This window comes from Tauraco erythrolophus, chromosome 13 (assembly GCF_009769465.1).
Source record: "Tauraco erythrolophus isolate bTauEry1 chromosome 13, bTauEry1.pri, whole genome shotgun sequence".
Classification (NCBI taxonomy): Eukaryota; Metazoa; Chordata; class Aves; order Musophagiformes; family Musophagidae; genus Tauraco; species Tauraco erythrolophus.
The window spans coordinates 21532266-21553343 of NC_141477.1; the positions used below are offsets into that span (position 1 = coordinate 21532266).

A 21078-nucleotide genomic window follows, 5' to 3' on the forward strand; every position below is an offset into this window, starting at 1 on the left:
GAGAGGAGATTCTGTGAGTTGCTTCAGGTAGTGATCTAGCTCAGAGAATGATTTTTAAATCTCACTGTGTGTAAAACATTGCTGGCAGAAGTGTCGGCTTCTCAGCTCTACGCGGCGTGGGGAAGCAGGTGGGCATTCACGTCTTCCTATTCCAGATCCTCAAAACATCGAGCATACGTGTCCTGAATCCCCTCCCTGAATGCCCTGGAAGGGGACATTTCTCTTTCCATCGACTATATATATCTATATATATAAAACATAAATTGTGAAATCCACAGTCTAAGGCAGATGCCAGATTTTGTGTTTAAGGTTACACACAGCTCAGGCCAACATATGTTATGGTATCTGCAAAGCACTTTCACCTTCAGCAGGGACTATCCGAAAGCTTGGCTAAGCTGGACCACGCACAGAAAATCAAAACAAGTACCAAAAAGCTCAGCTTTTGTACTGAAAGAGTTCAGCCTGAAGAAGAGAACAGTGACTGTGTAGACTGTGAGCGGGTAGAGAAGAGGTTGACAGCCGTCACCTCGTTACTGAACAAATTCTTTGAGAAAATTAGAAGCTGTAGGTCATCACCTCCATCTTAAAATACTGAAAGAACTAAATATGGAATTACAAGTGTGGTCCAAGGAATTGAAGCCGGTGTTTGCAGGGATGTGGGCAGGAGAATGGCGAAGGTGGTACCTGTACTCAGAAGGGGAGAAAAGTTGCTGGAAGCAGTGCAGACCTGCAAGTTCGATACCAGCAATAGGGAAAGTTTTGGAACAAATTCTGAAGGGAAAAAACGAGGAACAGAGAGGTGACTGGGAAGTGTGGTGAATTACACCAGGGTTTTATCAGAAGTACGTTCTGTCGGATAAATCACTCTCTTGATGAGAAAACTAATTTCCTTAACAGGGGCAATATAGTGGATTTAATTAACTGAAGCCTTAATTCAAAACACATCAGTGAATGTGGAAACGAGGGGGATTCCTCCAGGAATTCGAAGGGGGTTGTGGTGCAGACTGGGGGAGTGAGGTGGGTTTGTGGGTTTTTTTTTTTTTTTTTTTTTTTTTTTTTTACACTAGACGTCGTGTTATCAGGTTTGTTCCACAGGTTGCCTTGAATCTGCCCTGCTCGTGTATCTTCATCACGTTCATGCTGGGGAAATCGTAAAATCTGTTTCGCGTGGACAGATGTGTCTGAGAATGGCGGAGTGTTCTGCCTTTGTGACCGCCCCGGGACACCGTGTCCGTGTCCCTATCCCCGTCCGTGTCTCTGTCCGTATCCCTATTCCTGTCCGTATCCCTATTCCTGTCCGTGTCTCTGTCCGTGTCCCTATCCCTGTCTGTATCCCTATCCCTGTCTGTATCCCTATCCCTGTCCCTATCCCTGTCCCTATCCCTGTCTGTATCCCTATCCCTGTCTCTATCCCTGTCCGTGTCCCTACCCCTGTCCCTGTCCGTATCCCTGTCCATATCCCTGTCCATATCCCTGTCCGTATCCCTGTCCGTGTCTCTATCCGTGTCCCTGTCCGTGTCCCTGTCCGTGTCCCTGTCCATATCCCTGTCCGTGTCTCTGTCCGTGTCCGTATCCCTATCCGTGTCCCTATCCCCGTCCCTGTCCGTGCCCGCGCCCCGCCGCGCACCTCCCGCCCGCCCCGCCAGGGGGCGCCGGCGCGCCGCGCCCAGCCCCGCGCCAGGCCGCTCAGCCGAGCTCCGAGCGCCTTCCCCCTCGCCGCTCAGCCCCGCGCAGCCGCCGCCCGGCGCGGTGGAAGATGGCCGTGTCGCGGGGGCTGCGGTGCTGCCAGCGGGCGTTCGCCTGGCTGCCCGTCCTCATCATCGCCCTCGTCGTCCTCTGGTCCTACTACGCCTACGTCTGCGAGCTGTGCCTGGGTGAGCGCCCGGGGGGCGGCGGGAGCGGGGCCCTGCCCTGGCCCGGGCCGCCCCTCGGCGGAGACGCGGCCCCGGGCGCTGCGGCCGGGTCCCCCCCGCGGGATGCCGCGTTGCCCGGGGGCAGCGCTGCCCCTCCCGGTGTCGGTCCGCGGGGGCGGGAGGCGCGTTCGGGCGGGTGATTCGGGTGCCCCCTGGGCAGAGGACCCCGAGCACCCTCCGGAGCTGGGGGGTTCCTTGGGTTTCTCCTCCTTTTTCCTGCTCCTCCGTGTCTGCGCTGGAGGAGGCGGTGCTGCTGCTGGTTCACGCCAGAACCTGTCGGCTTCCCGCTGGCCGGCGCTCCCTCGTGCTCTGGCCACACCTGGAACTGCGGTAGCCGCACCCAAAAGCGACCAAGTGGCCATGAAGAAGCCCTTCATTACTAGTCGAGTCCATTATGGGGTTAATTAGCGGGGGTTTTGTGGTGTGTTGTCTTCTTTTCCCGTCAGGTTTGTACCCCGGCTGGGCTGGCTAGTTGGCGAGTGCTTTGGCTCGCTTAGTCACGAGTCTGTGCGTCCTCGTGTCAGCCAGGGCACGGGGTGTCTGCAGGGCTCATAACCACAGGGAAAGTCTGTGGTTGGCGTGGGATGACGTTCAGATGGGATTTCTGGTTTAAGCAGTGGCAAGAATCTGTATGTGCCTTTTTTTTGTGCTCTGAAAAGGAAAAAACGGGTTATACGAAATCACCCTCGCGCCTCGAATGCTTGTTACAGCAGCATGGAAAGCAGGAAATTTTAGAAAGAAAATTTTTGGTGCTGGCTCGTAATCGTACAGTTTAATGTAAGAATTTAACGATGTAATAAGTTGCAAATTATGTTCTGGTTTTGCCTGTGTGCAAAAACCCATTACTAGAAGCACGGATCTGGCGGAGGAGGAGAGAAAAGCTGGTGGCTTGGACTTTGGGAATCGCGAGGAGGAGCGTGTGGCGCTCTGCCTTCAGGCCAGGCTGAGCTAGATGAAGGGAACCAAAGTTCTCCAACGATAGTTGAAGATGTTTCTCTGACAAGAGCTGCCTCCTGGAACTGCACAGAAAATTTAAGTCGGGTTTTTGCTGGGGTTGCCAGTCAGAAAGACCTTTTGCTTTTTATAATGGGAACTAAAGTGAAACGGAGCTTCTTTGATCTGTTTTAATTGGCAGCTAGGCAAAACCCCCCCAGTACTTCATGACATTTTATTCCATCTCTGAGGTTGTGGGCTGCTTCAAGAATTCCCACGGAATGATATCTCTAAGGTGCACGTAGCTGTCAATTAGACAAAAAGTCAGAGTGTTTTGCTGAAACGCTGTTAGTCTTTTGAAATACACTTTGTTTGCAGTGCTGTGCAAATTCAGTACTGTTTAACACTGGTCGATTCCCAGTCTTAGTGCAGCTATTAGCAAAGACTCTGCTGGTTTAAGTGGGGTTTGGATTGGGCCTGTGTTGTTCTGCAAACGCTGGTTAAACTGGCAGGAGCTCGTCCCACTGCCTGGAATCACAGCTTAAAATCACTCCTTTGCCCACACTCGTCTGTTTTTTCTGTGCCATCTTTCTCTCTTACGCATTTTATTTGCGTATGGAGGAGGTTATCTGCACAGGAGTTGAAATGACTAAATTAATTACTTTAGGAGTTGAACGTTAACCATTGGCATGTGCAGTCACTTGAAAACCAGCTCTCAGGACGTTATCTCCCTTCCAGATTTCTAACAGGACTTCTTTTTTTTCAGGTTTCCGTTGTGTATTGCATTTCAGCTGTTGCAAACATGTAAATAGCAGAGGCTCTGTTTGCGTTCTTGATTTTCAGCTGTGGCTGTGCCAGCTGCTGAGGACTGGAAGTGGGGTGGGGGTGATGTCCTGAGAGCTGCCTGGTGATAAGCGGGTTTTACACTTTCGCTGACTGGTGTGGCCAGCAAGCCGTACTCCAGAGGAGGCCTTGATGTCACGTCAGCTCTGTGCTCGCTGCCACAGGGAGAACGATGACCCAGTGTCCTGTGATCAAGCCTTTTGTATAATCTTTATTTAGGACTTTGCTCTTTTCTCAAGTAAATCGTTAGAGGCTGTGCTGCGAGCACGGTGTGCATCAGGAGGGAACCAAGCGGTGTTTGTGAAGAGCTGATGTGCTCTTCATAGTTTGATCTGCAGCGAACCAAAGGAAGGACTAAAGGTTTCCCAACAGTCTTATTTGTCTGAGATTGAGTGTGCAGAGACACAGCAAATATTTGGTCTCTTTTTTCATCTACATCGTGTGTGCCTTGGAGCTTGCACATCAAAATTGTTTGTTAGCGTGGTTTTACGAAAAGCTGCTTTCATTGGTAAAAGTGGGATCTCTTGGGTCCTACTCTTGTTTACATTTTTCAAATCTGTTATTCAAGTAAGATGATGGAGTGAGTCTTGAAGAGCAGAGTCTCTTTCCAGGCGTTGGCTGGAGGCTGGAAGCAAAAGGCTCCAATCCCTCCATCCCGTCATAAAATCATAGAATCACAGAATGGTTTGGGTTGGAAGGGACCTCAAAGATCATCCAGTTCCAACCCCCCTGCCATGGCAGGGACACCCTCCACTACACCAGGTTGCCCAAAGCCTCATCCAACCTGGCCTGGAACACTTCCAGGGATGGGGCATCTACAGCTTCTCTGGGCAACCTGGTCCAGTGCCTCACCACCCTCAGAGGGAAGAATTTCTTCCTTAGATCTCATCTAAATCTCCCCTCTTTCAGTTTAAAGCCACTGCCCCTTGTCCTGTCACTACACACCCTTGTAAAAAGTCCCTCTCCAGCTTTCCTGTAGGCCCCCTTTAGGTACTGGAAGGCTGCTACAAAGTCACCCTGGAGCCTTCTCTTCTCCAGGCTGAACAGCCCCAACTCTCTCAGCCTGTCTCCAGAGCAGAGGTGCTCCAGCCCTCGGATCATCTTTGTGGCCTCCTCTGGACCCGCTCCAGCAGCTCCATGTCCTTCTTGTTCTACTTATCCTTCTTTTTCTGTACAGTCCAACAGAGTAACTGAAGGGGTCATCGCTGGTATGCGCAATCTCTCAAATCTTGGAGTCTTCCAGCAATGTGATCTTATTTTTGTAAGATTGCTGTGCCTCTGGGAGATGGTCTGTGGCTGCTGGTTTCCTTTCATTCCTTTGTTCCTCCAAGGAGCAACACGTTTCAATTGCAACCGTTAGATTCAAGGCTATGGACTTGATATAAGGGGCTCTCATCTTGCGAACGATTTTTGTCTTCCAGTGTTCTGTCAAGATGTGACAGAACTGCTCCATTTTCAGTGAATGAAAGATGTCCTTAACTTTTCTGTTAAACTTGGATGGCAGCTTTTAAAATAATGTGTGAGTTTTCAAACGATCAGTAGGAGCAGCCATTGAGCAAGGTACCCTTTGCTGGTCGCTCCGAGTGGTTCCGTTAGTAGGGACTGTTCCTATGGCTATGGTAAAGTAAGGAGGGGTTGTGAAAACCCTGCTAGTAGGAAGTGGAAAAATAATTGAGTCATTACAGTGCATCCTTTGTTGCTGACTAGGCCAAAGCTGAGACAATTTGTAATTTTTTATTTATGCTGATGCAGAAATGCATTGGGGCGTGGATTAATGTGGGGGATCGAGACCAGTAACAAAGCAGGGTACAAGTACTGGCTTGTAAGTAGCTGTATAGAGATGCTGCTTGGGCTAGAGAAACCCTGGTAATCTTGTCACATCACTCACCAGTGGCTTATTTTGGCCGTGTTTCTAATGTACAAATATACGAAATATGTTTCCTAACAAAGGAAAATACACCATAAGTAACAGTTGCTGAACATCTTGTTGTGGGTGTCGTTTGCGTGAGGGAACAAGGAGCTGGAGCGGATGCTTTTGCTTTGGTGCTGAGCTGTGGGCTCTCTTTTTGCCTGTTGAATCGGAACTTTTTTTCTTAAAATGGCTGTTATTTCACATCGAAATGTTATTTGTCACAAACTTCTCTGGGAATCCTGTTTGCTCTGTAGACACGTGTTTTTTTTTTCTTTTTCAGTGACTCTGAGCAACCCTGTGGAAAAAGGTACGTGCGTTCAGTTTGCTATTTGCCATTCAGTCCTTGTGTAGAAAGATTTGCAAATGTTCCAGTTAATTCTGTTGATTTTTTTACACTTCCATACTCTCCCAGTGCTTCCTTCCTGTCACAACACATTGATGACGTGTACAGCATGCATTGTTAGACGTGCTGTAATGTTGGGATGTGTTGGGAAATGCCACCGTTCGGTTGCAGTATGAGCAGAAGAACGTGAAAAGTTGATCCCTTTTTCAGGAAAAAAAAAAAGGTGTGTACACCCACACACTTTTTCTCCCTTTGTTTTACGTTTTCAGAGCTGATTTTACAAGCTGAGCAGAAAAGACTAGTTCTGTTCTGTGGCCTGACTGGGTTTTTTTACTGTTTTATTTCATCTTTCAGTGAAAGCTTTTTGAAATGTTTTTTGCAAGGGAGGCTTTCGCAAACGTTTTTTTTGCTTGGTTCTGTTGGCCGCTGACCATATATTGAGCGGTAACACGGTGACTTTCGGTTCCTACCACAGATGGGTTAGAGCAAAGGTTTCTGTCTCGTCACTGTTTGGCTTGAACACTTGGTAGGTCCGTTGGTCGTGCAGGCTGACGGACTGCTCCGTGCTCCCGACGCAGTACTGGGAGGTCGCCGCATGAGTCGGGCAGAGCAACAGGATCACTTCTTGTTGGAGGTCACAGTCGCCTTCTAAGAATAAGGGGATAGTGGCTGTTTCAGTATTCCTCCTCTTCTTTCCTGGAGGTGCTTTGAAGGCATTTGGCTAATTACAGGTGGCCTCTTAGCTTATAGAATCATAGAATCACAGAATGGTTTGGGTTGGAAGGGACCTCAAAGATCATCCAGTTCCAACCCCCCTGCCATGGGCAGGGACACCCTCCACTACACCAGGTTGCCCAAAGCCTCATCCAACCTGGCCTTCAACACTGCCAGGGATGGGGCAGCCACAACTTCTCTGGGAAACCTGTGCCAGTGCCTCGCCACCCTCAGAGTGAAAAATTTCTTCCTTATATCTAATCTAAATCAAAGCTTCATGTCTTCTTCCAGGGTTATGAAGTCCAGAAGTAGGTGTAGCAGTTTTCAGCTGGCAGATTGTTCCATGAAGAGCGATGCCAGCTGATACTTTAAAGATCCTCCAGGTTGCTGCATCGAGTAAATTCTCTTTCCACTAGAGAGCTGTCCCGATATTTGAAACTTACAGAGAAACCATAGGAGGCATGATGTTAATGATTATGCAGCAGAAGAAAGTTATTAGTTGCCTAATCTATCAGTGCATCTCCAGGTCAGCTTCCTCTAACATGCTGCTGTATTGCTTTATCAACAAAATTGCACCTGTTGCAAGATTTATCTCCTTATATATTGATTTAAAAATGACTTCCACCTGTGTGTAGTGTAAGGATAACATCTCAGACAAACTGAGGAGCATAATAATGAATCATCACTGATTCTCAGATCAGTCACACAACCCGTCGTGTTCTTGTGAGGCGTATCAGTTCATTTGCCATCTCAGTAGAAAGTCTCAAAGCTGTGTTTGGCCTTTTTGCCAATTATATTTTCACACAGTCTCACCTGAGAAGTTAGGAATTGTTTGGATTTTAGCCTTCTCTTCCCACTAGTAGTAGTAACTTTAATCTTAGTTTTCTAGAATTTGATGCGTAAATGAAACGGGGGAAATGAGGTTATTATTATGATTAAATGGTATGTTTAAATGAAACTGTCTTGTAACTGTTTGATAATGTCTTAGTGAGTCAAGTATTAAAAGAAAAATCAAATAGTTAGTGTAGCTGAAGGATAGCTGTCCCTTGGCTTCCCGAGCCACAGCATTCCTGTTTGTGCCCAAAGGCAATAAGATTACTCTGATGCATGCTGGATTTCGTGTGATAATGTTTTGTTTAGTGGATTGCAATGCCTTCTCAGTCATCACAAGACCTGCGTTGCTCGATTCGAGGGATGTTTTCCTGATTTGTTGATTGTGTCGACTGTGGCAAATCTAAAAGTGTTTAACAGGAGATTGGCTTTTTTCTGGTGACGTAACGCTGCGCTCGAGCACGTTGTTTCTCTCAGCTCTTGTAAGTGGTGAAGGATGCCTTGCATGGGTACACTGATAATATGGTGCTGTGATTCTGAGTGCACGTAGTAGCAACTGAACCCCAAATTTGGAGATGCTGGAGTATTGCAGTATTAACCTTTGTGGTGCTCAGCACCAGCCAGTTCTGCTTCGCCTGTGCCTCGGTTGTGGGGAAGAGACAGGAGTCCTGTTGTTCCCAGTTGTACAGCGTTGTCATCTGCTCTGTGGGTGAAATCTCTTATGGCTGTGTTCTTCCTCACCCATGGAATCAGATTCAGTGGAGAAGGGGAGGCTTGGGAGGTAGGTAACCTCTGACTGCGGTCACAGATCTCTGAAATTCTAGTGACTAATAATGATTGTTACTGTAAATCTTTCTTTTTTTCCTGTAATTTTTTTGTGGTTGTTGTGAAAGATTGGATTTATGCCTTTCATGAATGAAACTTTTGCTTAAGAAATCATTGTTCTGCATTTGTTCTTTTGTTCTGTTTTTTTTTTTTTTTCAGTGGCCTATCTTATAATATTCCATATTCTCTTTGTGCTCTTTGTGTGGACGTATTGGAAGTCTATTTTTACTCTCCCAGTGCAGCCAGGCAAAAAGGTAAGAGTCCAAGCACTTTTCGTTCATTGCAGAACAAAAGCAGGAATGCCAAAGAGAACTCACAAATACTTCAGTCTAGTTGATCTGGACAACTGGTCAGATTTCCGAAAGAGGTGGGAAGTGACCTAGAGTTGACCATAAAAACTGAGTAATTTACCATTCTGAGAGTCCTTTGACTCTGCAAAGAGCATGATCTAAATCATAGACTCATAGAATGGTTTGGGTTGGAAGGGACTTCAAAGACCATCCAGTTCCAACCCCCCTGCCATGGACAGGGACACCCTCCACTACACCAGGTTGCCCAAAGCCTCATCCAACCTGGCCTTGAACACCTCCAGGGAGGTGACAAATCAGAGATGGTGTTCACTTTTAGAGCTGCCTTTTCAAACGTTCCAGGAGCCGATGGGATTTTTCAGGTTGAGGATAATAGGATCGTAAGGCCCTTCAGTTTTGGTTTTCACTCTTTGTGGGAGATGCCCCAGTGCAGGTGGAAATGGGTGTGTTGGTAATGGTGGTGGGGTTTCCTGGACTCTTAAGCCAGATAGTTGTGGTGCGCGTGTGAACGTTCAGTGTCCCATCGGAGTCCACCTACTTTTTTTTTTTTAAATGTAGGTGGCTTATTTTAGGACAAGAGTATAATTTAGTGGTTTGAGTGTTTGTGAAAACACATTTTCACATCAGATTAAGCTCCTTAGAAGGAGTGGGAGAGAAAACACTCCCAAACTTGCCTGTATTTGAAATACCCTCTCTGCTGCCCACGGCTAACTGCTCCTCTCACGACTCCTGCGCCTAGTACCACATGTCCTGTGCTGACAAAGAGCGCTACGAGAACGAGGAGAGGCCGGAGGTGCAGCGGCAAATCCTCGCCGAGATCGCACGGAAGCTGCCGGTGTACACGAGGACGGGGAGCGGAGGTCAGTGACGCCGAGCGCTGTTTCTCTCGCTCCAGCCCAGCTCCCCGAAGCAGCGCACGCTGGCAACCCAGACGATGCTGCCGACCAGCAGAGCATTCCTGATGCCACTGCGTGTGCTGAGTAACTCTTGTGCAGACATCCGAATGCCTTCTCTCTCGGGTTTTGTGCCTGGGAAAACAAAACAGCCTTGGACACTTGGTTCATCTTCAGCGCAGCACCAGGCGCTGCCTTTGCAGAGCAACACGTTACCCTCTGTATTTTCAGTTCAAAAGCCTACGTGGGTTGTCTGCGTTTAGTAATAGAATGACAAAATCTGTAGTCGTTTTTACTTAAAATGGAGTTTAGCTCAGAGATGCTGGATGTAATTCCAGTAAGAGATTTCTAGACCTTGTTCTGTGATGAAACGCGCAGCGCACTCCGTTCAGAGCTTAAAAGAAATCCCTGTTGATATCGGAGGCGCTGACCTGTTCCTTTCTGTCAGACAAGCCAAAGAATTGTGCAGTGCAGAAGTGCTCCGTAGGCAATTATCCAAGTGGAACGTGTGTGAAGTCTGAGTAATGCGGAAGCCAGAGGGAAGTGCACGACTTTGGTGTGTCGCTTCCAAGCTGGCTGTACGCCTTGCAGGGAGGATCGCTCCGCACGTCCGCAAGTCCCCAGAAGAACGATGAGCATCGCTCATCTGGGTATGACCTGGCAGCAGCACCCAGCTGCAGGGACACTCGTCTTCTGAGCTGATAAAGAATAGGAGTAGTTGGGAAACGAGGGAATACCAACTAAGGTGTGAAAAAGCACGCAGGCTTTTCTGTTACTTGGTGTTAATGTGTCTTTAATTCCAGGGGTGCGATTCTGCGATAGATGCCAGCTCATAAAACCTGATCGTTGCCACCACTGCTCCGTTTGTGCTGTGTAAGTTCCCAGCTTGTTTTTCACTGAGTTTCACGAATGGGCTGGTCCTTCCCACGGCTCTGTACGCAGAAAGGTACCCGAGTACCTCTGTTCCGCTGCAGTAACAGCGTGTGTTCCCGTGTGACAGCACCAGCATTGGCATTTCTGCTCTGTGTGGCCCTGAAGTGTTTGCAGTTCCCAGCCCTGCAACGTCCCAGCGTTCAGTCGCTGGAAAGCTGCTGTCTAGTGGAAATTCCCTGATTAACCGTGACCTGGCCTGCCATTTTCCTTTTTTGTCCTTTTGCAGATGCGTGCTAAAAATGGATCACCACTGCCCATGGTACGTCCCAGATACTGGTTGGTAGTTTTCTGAAAAGAGAGGCTGTTGGCACACATTTCTGCCACAGAGCAGTGTCTGTGCGACGCCTTCATTTCAGACCGTGCATCTCGTTATGTTGGGAAATTTATAAAGCAATTACACTTTGAAATGGCCTGAGAGGTGTTGCTGTTTTAAAAGACAGATCATTCGTGTTTGTTCCATAAACTACGTGTGAAAAAGTTGTTCTATCAATATAATTTAAAACTCAACTGCTACTTCACTCTCTGACTATTATTCAAATTTTAAAGGGACTCCAACTTGGCCTCTAATTTTGGGTGTGTGATTGTTTCAGCGTGCAGCTGGTGGCTTTCAACAATAATACTGGCACGCAGGTTGTTTCTGAACTGAAGCCTGCCAGCTGTGCGTGGTCAGAGGCAGTTCGTGTAGAATGGTCCAGGGACGAACTGAGCTTTACACTTTTTGAGAATTGCTGCCACTAAATTTCTCCAGCTCCTCCTTTTCTCAGGAAGGAAGATCTCAGAAATCAGAAGCAACACAAACATTTCCCCACCTGAACCGCCCCGGTAAAATCCTAAACTGTAGAGGATTTTTCAAACCCGAGTTTTGAGACAAACACCTTCCATTTTTTTCTGCATTCCCTTGTTCGTTTTTAAGTTGTCCTGTGCATGGAGAATTACATGAACTCGGTTTTATTTGTGTTGTATGTAAACAAACAAGCAGTGGCGAATCTGGCTCCTGAGTTTTGCAAATGAGTGAAGTAACACAGAAATCCCAGCTCTGATCACCTTTGCAGACAAGAAACAGCCGTGAGTAATTAGAGCCTGCCCCCGCGACAGATTTACCATGGTACCAACCTTGCAGCAGATTCCAAAAATACCAGCTGTCCTTTTGCTTAGCACAGCAAGAAGCCTTCAGGTGAGAAGCAAAAGGACTTTGGTTAAATTTCATCTTGACCACTAAGGGGAGCTCCTTTATTGACGGTTGTGTTCTGAAATCAAGAGGCTCAATAAAACCCAAAATAACTGTATTTAATTCATTGTGTTCCAACCGTGTGCTGTACACTGACTTCAACTTTGCTTTTGTTCTCTAGGGTGAATAACTGCATTGGATTTTCTAACTACAAATTCTTTCTACTGTTCTTAGCCTATTCTTTGCTGTATTGCTTGTATATTGCTGCGACAGTCTTCAAGTATTTCATTAAATATTGGACAGTAAGTTGTGAAATCTGGTTACTTTTTCATATCCTGTGAGCCTGGTGGGGTTTAGTCAGGGTTGTTTCTTTTTTGCCTGCAGTCAATGGAGGGTCTGCATTTCTTCTGTAAGGTGTTTTCCTGTGCCCTTTTTTGAGTATAATTCCCGTTATATGTCTGAAATGCACAAAGTGAGAAGCAAACAGACTTCAGGAATTCCAAACTGTGGATTTAGCTTCTGGCAAAGAGGTTATATCCTTTTCTTATTCTTGTGTTGGCATGAATGTATATCAGAATCTTTGGTATCAAAGTATAACGTCCTGGCATAGATCTGTACATTTTTACCAAACAATATTGAAAAAACTTTTGTTTTCTAATCCCCATATGATTCCTTTCTCAGTTTCAAAGTTGACTGAAATAAAGCGTGGTTCTTACCAGTTACCGATTATCATTCATAGACTGACAGTTCCAGTAAGAGACTGGCTTTTGTCTCCAGTTTTTTTATGTCCCCTCTGCTGCTTGCTGTGTACAGCTGTGTTTAATAACTTAACTTTGCTGTGCATTAATTTAATTATTTTCTATTCATTTAATGGCTAATCTCTTAGATAAAATGCCTCCTGAGATTCTCATGGGACACTGGCAGGAATTGTTTCTTGTGCTAAGAAAGGCACAGAGACTTGTGCCCAGTTGTAACTTCACCTGGTTGTTACAGCTGTGGTGGCCAGGGGTTCTGATATTGCAAGAGGTGCCGAATTTAAACACGTGCACAGGAAACTCAGCAGAACCTAAACAAGACCTGAAGAACTTGTGCCTGCTCATTTCCCTGTGGGCACGGGGCATGTTTCTCGTGCCCAGGTGGGAAGCTGTGGTTGCACTGGCTCCATCACAAAAAGTCAGTAGCAAACCTCCACTCTTTTTTCTGTGGTTACAGAGGGGAAATGAACCAGATCGTTTCTTTGTCTCTTTTTGCTTTTTGTAGTGAAGTGTGACTTTTGATTATACAAGTTTGAGAACTCCAAGTAGGAGTTTCACAGGATATCTTTCTTCTCTCTAGGAACAAAGAATTTCCAGCTTTTATTTGTCATTTACACTTGTTCTCTGTTGCTTTGCTTTCCAGGGTGAACTGACGAATGGACGTTCCAAATTTCACGTCCTTTTCCTTCTCTTTGTGGCAGTCATGTTCTTCGTAAGCCTTATGTTTCTGTTTGGCTACCATTGTTGGCTCGTTAGTAGAAACAGATCTACTTTAGGTAAGGTTCTTTTGTGTTACTTCTTTAATGAGACACACCAAAAGTGCTGTGAGAAGAAGGGGAAAGATAAAAAACCACGTGTTATACTTCTGTACGTTCCTGCTGACTTATAAGGGGAGGAAGATTTAAGATCTTGGCATAATGATGCAGAAATTTGTCACTTCAAACGAGCTGCATTTACTAGCTGGTGTGACAAAAGCTTTGTTAGGGAAACGAGAACCTGAAAGTGTGGCAGTCCAATTATAAAAATGTTATGCATATGTGTAACTACATTTGCTGTGAAATGAGTGCAGCTTTTCAGGAATAATGGTTCTTTATGCTCATATGCTGGAGTGCATCCTGAACCAGTTTAGTGAGGTTGGGAAAACAGTGTCCATCTTCATTGGCAAAGGTAGAGAAGTTACGACTGTAAAGCCAATGAAATGAAAATCTGAAAGAGTATGATTTTGTCAAGTGATTTCTTTGTCTTTCCTCAGATATATGTTGTTCAATTTTTAAAGCTTTTTGCATAAAGTTTTATAACAAAACACACACTATGAAGAGTTTGAGCAAATATTCAGATTTTGTATAGTTATTAACTTTAAAACTCACTTCAGGAGGCACTGAAGCTCATCTATCCCAAAACATCAGACCTCTGCAGCCGCTTAGAAGGTAGATAAAATTGTTTCTAGTGCACTCTAGGTTCTCCTCCCCTCTCTTTTCTTAATTTTATGTCTTACTGTAGCAGAGGGTCTATTTGCATATGTTTGTTCCTAATGTGTGTTCATTATATCATTAATGAATGAGGCAATTTAAATTTCCAGTGCCACTTCTGAAATATGCATTGAAGCCCAACCTACTTAATTCTGCAGATTTTTTTAATTAGAAATTTCTACCCACTGAATTTCAACAAGTCTCACGCAAAGATCTTTTAACTCTGTTCTCTAAAGAAACCATTTGTAGTTTGGTTTGACTGTTCCTTGGGGTTCAGTTCCAAGACCAAATTCCTAACTTCAGTAGGAAAGTCTTTACAGGCTTGCAAAATGAAACCATTATTTTCAAACTTTATATCTTTGTAATGCTGGTTCATAATCTGTTCAATCATGCTGTCTTCAGATGGCTACAACTTGCATAATTCTGTTTCAGAGTACTTGGCATTGACTTTTTTTTTTTTTTTTCACTGAAATTGCATCTATGTGTAGAGGCTTTCTCAGCTCCAGTGTTTCAAAACGGCCCAGATAAAAATGGATTCAATCTTGGCTTTGTAAAGAATCTTCAGCAAGTGTTTGGAGAAGAAAAAAAGCTCTGGTTGCTACCTATTGCTTCTAGGTAAGCAGTAATCAAGGCAGTGCTAAAAGCTGATAGAATTAACTGATAAAACTAATTTTTGAGGGCTAAATGCACTGCACAGGGTGTTTGAACTCTTCTTGGGCTGCCGTGGCACGTGTGTGGATGGTGTCTGCTTCCAAGATGCTGTTTTCTTCATCCATCAGACTCCTCTGCCTGAAACAGAGTTTATGTTTCTTAATGTAGGGGGAGATGTTATTTTGGCCCTTAGCAGACCCTGGAATTGAATTCCTTTAGAATTCAAATTCCTTTAGATACAAGAAAGAAATTCTTTACATTGAGGGTGGTGAGATACTGGAACAGGTTGCCCAGAGAAGTTGTGGCTGCCCCATCCCTGGCAATGTTCAAGGCCAGGTTGGATGAGGCTTTGGGCAACCTGGTGTAGTGGAGGATTTCCCTGCCCATGGCAGGGGGATTGGAACTAGATGATCTTTGAGGCCCTTCCAACCCAAACCATTCTATGATTCTATAGAAATTGGGCACAATTTAAAATAACTTCCTGGCTCAGCAGTTCACAGCTTTTTCAAGTAGCGATGTATGAGTCTAAAGCTCAGTTGCATCCCTGCTGCATTCTGTCTTCTCAAGCACAGCTAAAGGGGAAAGGTGAGCAGAGAAAGCCTTTCTGGGAACGGAAGGAGCACTGGAGGGCTGCCAGAGAGTCATCGCAGGGAGAACACGCCGGTTAGTTCCCGTGCATAAAGATAAATCATCGAGGAAAAGGGCACTTTGGCTGGTTTGCAGTTCTCTGCCTGTGCTGCTGGACTTGAGGGAATAGAGTACGGTGCAGGCCAAGCTACAGCATCTAGTGTTTAACTTTGTTAGTTCACGTTACATGAATTTGATCCTGCTCTCCAACTCTTGTTCGATACCCAGTTAAGCATTTCTGTTTGGGCAGTAGTAAAGCAAAAAAAGCTTTCGCAGTTTTAGATCTTTGCAGAGTATGTTGGGAGTTTTTTTTACATTTTTTGTACAGGTTTAGGAAATGAGTCTTTTATTTGTCTTTCAATACCTTCTAGCTAAGATTGGAGCCGTTTTCTATTGGGTGTCATTCAAACACAGAGGTTAATTTCTGCCCTGAAGAACCTATGGTATAAATTGCTCCTTTTGCATAAATGTTTTTCTTAGTTCCCCCTTCACTTTTAGCTGTCCATAAGTTATTTCTTTTCTGTTTTTATTTTTCTGTATCCAAATGACTTGATCAAGTTAGGCACATTGAAGTTTTGCTAAAAATTACTTAATTCCAGGCTATAGGTTGGAACTTTTATTCTCCAGAGAGCTTGAAGGGATTGAGGACCAAAACTCCTCACTAGTAAAACTTGGTATCCAAGCTGCCACAAAAAATAAACAAAGTATTTTTTGAAACTTAAAAATAATTTTGAGTAAACATTGGAAATGCAGGCAACAGAAAGCTTTGTTTGCAGACAAAACATGTAGAAATTGGCATCCTTCAGGGTCACTTTCTCTGCTTTTTTCCATGCAGCCAGGGCGATGGGCATTTTTTCCCAATGAGAGCTTTGTGTGAAGCTCAGAACCCTCTCCTAGCAAATGAAGAGCAGTGGGAAGATGATGGAATAGATGAAGAGCCTCATGGTAAGGTAACATTAAAGGAAATCAGTTGTGTCTTGACCTACAGTGACTAATGAATGAATTACAATAGCTGATCAAGTAGAAAAATTGTGTTGGCTAAGCCTCTGGGCAGCTCTGACTTGACTAACGAACGTAGACTGAAAACAAGCCCTACTTTGGAGTCAACTCTTTTCCCAAGTAACTTTCTACTTGCAAGTAAATGAACTGAGAGGTTGTTACAAGTCGCAGAGAGAAACTGAAATTTCCACAAACTGAGTGTATTTACATGTAAATGTTGCTGCGTGCAGCACGGTTATCGGAGACATAAAGTTGTGCCTGCAAAAATGAAAATACTAAGATGTTTTTAAAGTGCATTTCTCCTCTGAGAGTTTGTGAAAACATGCAAACATCTGAGCGCAGTGACACGTTTAGGAAGCTACTTTACATTTTGTTTGTTCAGCTTTGTTCCAAGAGTAAAGAGGTTCATTAGGTTTTGCTGCTTGCCCAGCTATCTGCTGACCTCCAAAGAAGAAATACTTGTGCCGAGAGCAGTTCCAGCTGAACTGGCGTGTACGTGCAACGGAGTTGATCAGGTTCTGAAATGCAAACGTACCTTTTAGGCTGTGGATGTCCTATTAGAAAAGAGACTTTCTATGTGTATCCGTTCTTTGATGATTTCTGTTAGATGGATCCACATATTTACCTCCCTGGTCTTTGGAGAATCCAGTGTGTTTCAGAATATCAGGGTTCACGTCCGAGACCTCAGGCCCTTAGAAATGAGTCAGAACTACTTCCAACTTGTACAAAGTATAAATTCTCTGAATAAAAAAAATAAATTATGAAAATGTTTGATAATGAAATGATTTTGGGCCAGATCAGATCCTAGTGTAACACATGTAAAATATTTCTGAGTAAGTAGTTTTGTGATACAGCATAAATCCATCTCGTGGAGCATTTTCTCTAAGCTCTTGACTGTACCATTCTGCTAGCACAGATAACAAATGTCTCTGTGTCATTTTGATTAATATAAAAGATGTTTGGGGAGAGGGAGTTGTATAAGAAAAGGTACCAGGTTTGTTCTTTTTCCTATTACCTGACCATTAGGCAAAGCAGGAGCTGAGGAAACATCAAAGTTCAGGTTTTCCAGGCCTGCAGTCTTACGAGATGGCACTGCCAGCTGCACCAAGATCCGAATAACAACTGCCCTCTTGTATTTAAGTGGGGTCTCTCACCTCCTGGAGTTCCATCTGTGGTTGTCGTGCGCTTGTGGGTAGGTCGTAGGAGTAATGAGAGGTCTCCTCTTCACTTAAGTCCCTCACCCCAGGCTTGTGCAGGAGAAACACCACAGAAATAATGAAAAAATGAGGAGCTTGATGAAATGTTTCTTTGTGTAATGTCACTGTGCCTAACTCCGTTAGTGCAGTCTTTTGCTTCCACCCTGATTGTTCTGTGTCTGCATAAAGCGGGGCATTTTTAAGCCCCCACAACTGCAAAATCAGCTCACGTGGATATTGGGGGAGGTGAGCATTAAGGGGACTGGGAGACTGACAAGGAGAGGACAAGCCCAGCTGAAAGCAAGGAGATGAGGTATCTTCGTCTGGGTCCCAGGAGCACACAGGCCATCTTCTCATTTGGCGTCCTGTGGATAAGATGATTATGGGTGTTTGAATGTGCCCTTCCTGGTTGGATTATTTTTTTTTTCCTTAATTCTGGCCGTGCTAAGGCTTTTATTGTTTCATATAGGGAGAAAAATATAGTGGAGAACCTTTTGTTTCATTTCTTAGCCAGAGACTGAAAACACTTGCTTCCAAATTCGTGGTAATTTGGGTATTTTTCAGGTTTATTAATGCTCATCCCTTATTCACAGGCATCTGTTTAATCTGTCTCGCCAGAGAGCTACCTCGAATCACATGCTGGCAGCTTATAAGGTTATCAGTTTTTTCAAAGAACTCATCTAGGATGTATTTGACATGCTGGTCACGGGTGCGTCAGTGCTGTGAATGCTTTTGCAGTCTTTGTCTGGTGGAGCTGGGACAGGACAGCCTTTCCTGTACGTCTATAGCAACATCTCCTCTCTTAGATTGATTTATTAATTTAATCGTGGCTCATTTCACTTGTGCAAAAGGCTTCAGGATGAATCAAATCGTTCCCAAATTGTTCTCACCTTGAAAAATGTGTCATCTAAGTAACGTTTTCTGAGCAGAAACCAGCATATCCTGAGTAATAGGTGGAAGTTGGTGTCTCCGTTGGTGTGATGAAGCTTCCGATGTCTGAAGGCATCGATTTGAATTTAAGTTCATATCAGTGGGAGTCTAATTAAAGGAGCTTCATGTCTTGAGGTACCAGCTAGTTTGGCATAGCAGCTCTTTGAATAGAGAAGTCATCTGTTGTGACTGGGGGGGTTGAAGTTCTATCCATGGAGAAACGTAAAAAGCTACTTAGATGTTGGAAGTGAGCAGAGATTGCTCCAAGAGTACAACGGTGTGTTGGCCAATTAGGTAAACTGAGACACAAGACTGGGTGTGCATCTCTGGATTTTAGACATGATATAAATGGTTAAATTGTGTCTGACAGAAAAGGATTTAAGTTAAAGCAGTGCTAAACCCTGCCTCAATGACTGCCTCATAATGGGCTTTGAAACGATAGAGGGGTAACTGGGCAGGAGTCTGCGTCAGTTCGACTAAGTTCATTGGTGAATCTATTTAGTAAAACCAGTATGGTTTTGTATGTGGATCAGCAGCTGCTAAAGCAGTTGGATGAGAAAAGATATTCCATAAAAAGTTAGTAGTGAAATGTCAGTGAGACTCATGTCCCAGAGCAAGCAGGTCGTATATGTATCTGTATATCCCCTTGTATCAGTTCCCTTTGACATTGGGATCGTGTCCTTTCCCAAAGGTATGCAGAATAAAGGGCTGTTCTCTGGAACTTCCCATCTGAATAAACATATTCGATTTTGCAAGGTAAAATAGATGTCTATGCTAATAAATATGAAAATAACCTAATAATGGAAATAGCACTGATTCGTTTTAGACGTAATAAGGAAAGAAGGGGCCTAGGCAAATTTATTTATTGTGGGTGTATCGTTGAGTGATAAGGGGGAAGTGTTTGCTTGCTGGTTTTCTTTTTTTACCTTCACAGGGAAAATCAGTTTAGAGAAAAGTTAACAAACTTCTGTGGCAAATTGATTTTTGACTCTGCTTGATGCCTCTCTTGCATTTTGACCATCATGTCTTAGACAAGCTCTGGACCTTAAAGCTGAACTGTGTGGGATTAGTGTAAGATGTCTACAGAGCAATACGGTTTTGAATCCTGTTTTTGGCAGGAACAGGAACAACTCTAGAAGTATGGATTTGGGAATTGGATCTTATTCCTATAGCTGCCACAGATTTTTTAATTTCTTGTAACAGGACAGCGTGTTGCACTCCAAGGTGTTTTGCAGGTGGGGAGAAATCCAGCGTGCTGACCTTCCTGTCACATAAATGCTTTGAGTTTCTTGTGTGTTAGTTACTGTAACTGCAGTTCTACAGCAGAGCGAAATGTCCTTGTTGCCTACAGTCAGCAGGATGCTGTTTCCATCGAGTATGAGGAGTGAGCACCTTCCAGGCCAGTTGTCATTTTAAACAGTCTCCACGTAGTTGTAGACTGCTGTTAGATCGACCTCGAGCTTCCTCTTCATCAGATGAAACAAGCCCAGCTGCGTCCACCTGTCTACATAGGTTTAAAGTAGAAATTTATGTGCTGCCTATATATGGCTTAAGTCTGACTTCCACAGCTTTCAGTTTTCTAAGATTTGAGCTGAAACTATCTGCTTTCATAGAAAAATGAGAAAATGTTCAGGAATAAACTTACCATGAGTGCATGAAAAGTGTTGCCATGTATTTCTGCCACGGAAAGATTTACTTACCTCTAACTACTTTGGTTTTGTTTTCATAGATTGTGGCGAAGCTTCATCGCTTGCCATAGAAAGGGAGACGTAGCAGTTTGAGAAGGCAGCAGTGCAAAGCTTGTTCAGAAAGGTCAGTATTTCTTTCTTCATTACCTTCAAAACAGCCTCTCTGCAGGGAAACCAGGAGGTAACGTTGGGCAGGTTTTGACTTTAACAGTCACAGTGCTCTGGCAGAGTCGGCTAACCGCCGCAGGCTGTGGGGTGCAGACCTTCCCGCTGGCTCTGGAGGGGTGCAGCTGGGATAGTGGCATGGCATCTCGGCCTCGGAGCCTGCTGGGGGGCAGAGACCCTCTCACCAGACTAACGTGTTGATGCATCTATGCCTGGTAGTATTTCACCAGTGTTTCTGCATCTTGTCCAGAAATACATTGTTTAAGAGAACCTAAACCAAAACCATGGCTCTCCAGTAGCCCTGGGCTGGGTGTTGACGCAGTTGGCACAAGAGCTGAAAGCACTGTTTGTGGGGGAGGATACAAACCCTGCAGCACCTCTGGCAGATGTGGCAGGAACAATTCTTGCTGCTAACTTGAATACTTACAAGGTTGGAAGCCTGCTCCGTGGTTGCTGGAAGGTGGGAGAAGGTGCAGATACAGTCTTAAAAGAAACTGAAGCTGAGAACAGCCAAGAGGCAGTTAGGAATAAATGGAAGTAACTTGTAATGCCCACATCAGCTGCTACTCTCTTATCTATTTTTTTTTTTTTCCCACCCTGGAGAAACTTGGCTACAACAGATGGTACAGTTGGGGGAAGGTGCTGGTACCAGAACGTTTACTGGTCTATAATCTGTTCTGACTTTCCTGACAGTGGGGAGATGCCCCACACACATGCTGTTGCAGTAAGCTGCAGGCTCTGTCCTCTTCAGTCTCCATGAAACGTTTTCACAGCGGAGTGTAACTGACCACGATTCAAGAAGTACCCTCTGCTGTCCCACTTGCAGGAGGTGGAACAGTCAGGTGGAATTTGCCCCTCTGTTTTCTGTGGGTGTTGGGTAACTGTGTTGTGCGGCGAAGCACTGTGAGCCACGGCCCAGTTCTGCACACCAGTAGGGCAACTCGAGATTTTCATAAACGGGCTTCTTGTTTGTAGTACATGC

The 21078-nt window shown here is 44.9% G+C and overlaps 1 protein-coding gene across 1 annotated transcript; it reads left to right on the forward strand.

The window, feature by feature from the left end:
• The first annotated feature begins 1756 nt into the window (after positions 1-1756).
• Positions 1757-20016, forward strand: ZDHHC15 (zDHHC palmitoyltransferase 15). The gene is made up of 11 exons (XM_086619565.1): positions 1757-1874; positions 5882-5908; positions 8474-8568; positions 9362-9482; positions 10319-10388; positions 10675-10707; positions 11798-11918; positions 13015-13147; positions 14329-14455; positions 15954-16063; positions 19973-20016. The coding sequence occupies exons 1-11, from the start codon at positions 1757-1759 to the stop codon at positions 20014-20016; spliced, it is 999 nt and encodes a 332-aa protein (XP_086475691.1).
• The last annotated feature ends 1062 nt before the right edge of the window (positions 20017-21078 follow it).

Bases quoted from the DNA above. Each gene is read 5' to 3' on its own strand.
- ZDHHC15 (XM_086619565.1), top strand. From the start codon at position 1,757: ATGGCCGTGTCGCGGGGGCTGCGGTGCTGCCAGCGGGCGTTCGCCTGG. The intron at 9,483-10,318 runs GTCAGTGACGCC...CTTTAATTCCAG, and splicing joins CACGAGGACGGGGAGCGGAG to GGGTGCGATTCTGCGATAGA. The intron at 13,148-14,328 runs GTAAGGTTCTTT...ATCTATGTGTAG, and splicing joins TAGAAACAGATCTACTTTAG to AGGCTTTCTCAGCTCCAGTG.